Below are 3,709 nucleotides of genomic sequence, written 5' to 3' on the forward strand. Positions count from 1 at the left end.
AATTAATGTAATTGTTCTTTGAATATTAAACTAAATCTTACTGACCGAACTCACCTTTGAACTAAATGCAGACTGCACTCCTAATTCATATATATAGAAATGAATGTAGCTCACCTTAAAATTGATAACATGGAAGGCCTTATCATCCGCCACCGAGAAGTTAGCGTCGACGATCTCACCTCCTTCATCCTCGACAACTCTAAGGGCCTTAATGAACACAAACCAGTCGCTAGAGTTGCTAACGATGATCACCTGTAGCACTATACCAAGATCATGAACCTCTATATGAAGTGGTAATTTCATCGCACTTTGGCTCGATTTTAGTTGGGTTAATAGATGGGTTTTCCTCTCCTTCATGCTCTCTATTCTCTGTTGCATAAATTTTATGTAGTTCACTGATGCGTCCAGTCGATCAGGGACTTGTACTGATCTTCTCCCCTGAAAATATATGAACATATAGTTTTTATAAGATGTTATGGACTTAGAACACGTAGCCTCAAATGGCACATAACATTAATAATGTTAGAATATAAAAATATAATGCTTAGTCCTTATAAAAACTTTAAATTTTTATGGTAACTGTTGGGTCCTTTAACATGGCTTTGGAGCAACCCATGTTCGAATCCTTTAGACCAAGGATTTAAAACAGATTTAAAAAATAAAATAAATTGGTACCGCTCCGTGAATCTGGCTTTTAGTAACATAAAAGAGCCCTCGGTCTGCTAGGGCATATTTGAATATAAAAATATAACTTTCAATCCTCGTCAAGACTTAAAGTTTTGATATAATGATTAGGTCCTTTTAACAGTTATACGTATTTGTATTCATACCCGTGTAGCGAGTGGTGGCTGAGGGAGGAGAGCGTAGAGCTGGGAGTACAGACGTTTCAAGTGTATTCTCCTGTTCCTCTCCACCACCTTTCTCTCTGGCCTCACTGAAGAAGAACCAATCTCCATTTACGCAACGCCACCAAAAAGCTCACCGAAACCTTATTTTGCTAACTCAAATGTCGCTCGTGAGCAAGTATAAACATACAGCAGACATAAATACTAAAGCCGGTCGCGTCAAAAAGAATATTTGACGTCAGTTCTGTGTGTCTGCACCACTTGGAGACGACCCGACGACTTATAATCGGACTCGACCAACAGTTATAAAGCTGGCTAGTTGCATGCATTATACCGAAATATTTTTCTTTGATTTTGAAAATGCCGTATTTGTTGACTACTCGTAATCGTTTAGCCTCGGCTCACAATGGGTTCATGTGGTTCGTCCGTGTGTACGGTTGATATTAAGTGATAATGAAGGTGGTCCCCTTACCGGCCAAGTTAATTGCACATACTATCAGCGCATGGACCACATAATAGGGGCATATAATTATATAATTGCCCCTCCTTCGCTCCAACGCAGGGATCAGAACATTCGCATCGTGCGGCTTGCATTACATAGTAAATTAGTGCGTAAAAAATATTTTTAATATTTTAATAATTAATACAAATATGAATATTATTTTAGAAAACTATTGTCAAAAGTAATATAAAGCCTCTAACTATTAGACAATATGGGGAGTGGGTCAAGTTAAATCACAAAGCAAAGATAAGATACATAAAACCTAATCATTATGGGGTGGTTACAATACATATAAGACGTAACCAGTCAAGTTAAACATATCTCTTTTCATCGTTGGATTCTATTGATTAATCAAAATTAAAAAACACTAGTATCACTATGATTAAGGACAGATCTAGATGTAGAAGTGGGTGGGCAATTGACCCTATAGAATTTTAAACTTTTTTACAAAGAGGCACATAAATCGATATAGGTCCCCTTAAAATTTGGTAGGTGCCCTCCATCCAATGAAAGAAAAGACCACGTAGAGAACAATTATGATGAATGATTGTTTGGATTATTTCGTGATAAAAATGAAAAATAATCTTCTATTTATATGAAAAATTATATTAACAGTATTATGTTTTGATATCTTTTTTATTATTGTGTAAATATTATATATAATTGTATATGTACCCCATAGGAAAAAAAAAGTTCAGGATTCGTTTCTGGTGGGGATACTTGAGATTTGTTTCCTTTATTATTATTTTTGTCTCCTTTATTATTATTTTTGTCTCATACTCCATTTGGAAATGGTTTAAGAATGAGAGATTAAGAAGAAGAGTTAATATAGTTAGCCCATTTGATAATTGAAGGGTTAAATAGTTAACCCAGTGCCGTTTGGTAAGGGAATAAGAAAGAAGGGTTAAGAAGAAGGATTAACTTAGTTAACCCTTCACTAAGGCCCCATTTGGCAAAAGGTTTGTGAAGAGGGATTAAGGAGAATGATTAACATAGTTAGCCCATTCGATAATCCGAATGACTAAATTATTAACTCGTTATATAAGTTTTATTTTAACCCTTATGATCATTTTTAGTGTTTGGGAATAACAAGAATTTTGACAATTTTCTTTATAATTAGAGAGGTTAGCTCTTAATCCTTCTAAATAGGAGTATTAGTAAACCTCTCATTTTTTGAGGGGTTAACTCATTTTAATCCCTCTAGAGGGGTTTGCTTAACCTTTCTATATAATTTGTGTTTTGCAAATTATAGAGGGTTAACTCACTTTAACCCTTATATAGATTTTTTGTGTTTGATGGGTTAAGAATGGGTTAAATCTCCTTAACCTCTCACTTAACCCTTTGCTAAACGGCACCTAAGGGTTAAAAACAATTTAATTCCGTTTGGATTTTATAGTTAATATCAAGGATTAAATTTTTTGTGTATGGCAAAATAAAAAGGGTTAAGTATGTCAATCCCTCTAATTTTATTAAAAATGCCAACTTTGACCTTATTAAATGTAGAAAAAAATTCTTATAATTATGATATTAAGATATTTTAACTAAAATTTGCAATCATCTAATCAATAAAATAGTACTCTGGTTTTCATCATTTAAATAATGATTATTGACAACACTAGTAAAAGTTAATTTAACTAAATTAGAAAATTAATATTTTGTAGGCAACATTATTATACGCTTAACAACAATCAATTTAAATGTATTTGGTATAAAAGGTGGTTTAGTGTTTGTTTCTAATTGAAGGCGAAGGAACTAATATTCTCTTAAAATTGGTTTTATTTGTCACTGAAAACTTTGCTCTTTTGTTGCGCTTCATGTATAAAAGGTCAAACTTTCGTTCCCCAGATATGATTAACTCGACTCAAACATTACTCGCTCCATGAGAATATCTCCCACTATAAAAAATATAGTATGTTAGTTCCCACTCTTTCTTCTAATTGACAGCTAATGCTCCGTGACAGGAGGCGGACTAAATTTTTAATCCGCCTTCTCAGGCAGAATTGTTAACCCATCAGTAGATGGGTTAACTAAGGATCCCACCATCACTTGGGGGTTAGTAATGTTGGTCTTGAAAGTGGAGACCCAAACCTAGAATCAAAATCAACAATCGCATGAAAATTCAAGACAGGTCATGGGTGTGGTCTGCGCCACACCAGGGTGTGACAGAATCTGTCATGTCTATCATGGGTGTGGTCTGCACCACACCAGGATGTGGTAGAGTCTGCCCTGTCTGCCATGGGTGTGGTCTGCGCCACACCAGGGTGTGGCAGACTCGTTTTAGAATTCTAATCTGTTTGGGATTGTGTTTTGTTATAAATAGAAACACGTCCCTTTAGGGTTTAAGAGAGAAAAAGAGCACAAA

At 34.9% G+C, this 3,709-nt stretch overlaps 1 protein-coding gene across 1 annotated transcript; it reads right to left on the reverse strand.

The window, feature by feature from the left end:
- Positions 239-956, reverse strand: LOC109846075. Its single transcript, XM_020415299.1, has 3 exons — positions 831-956; positions 309-438; positions 239-252 (listed from the first exon to the last, which is right to left on the reverse strand). Exons 1-3 carry the CDS (start codon positions 954-956, stop codon positions 239-241), a joined length of 270 nt encoding a protein of 89 aa, XP_020270888.1.

This window comes from Asparagus officinalis, chromosome 6, assembly GCF_001876935.1.
Source record: "Asparagus officinalis chromosome 6, Aspof.V1, whole genome shotgun sequence".
Lineage (NCBI taxonomy): Eukaryota > Viridiplantae > Streptophyta > Magnoliopsida > Asparagales > Asparagaceae > Asparagus > Asparagus officinalis.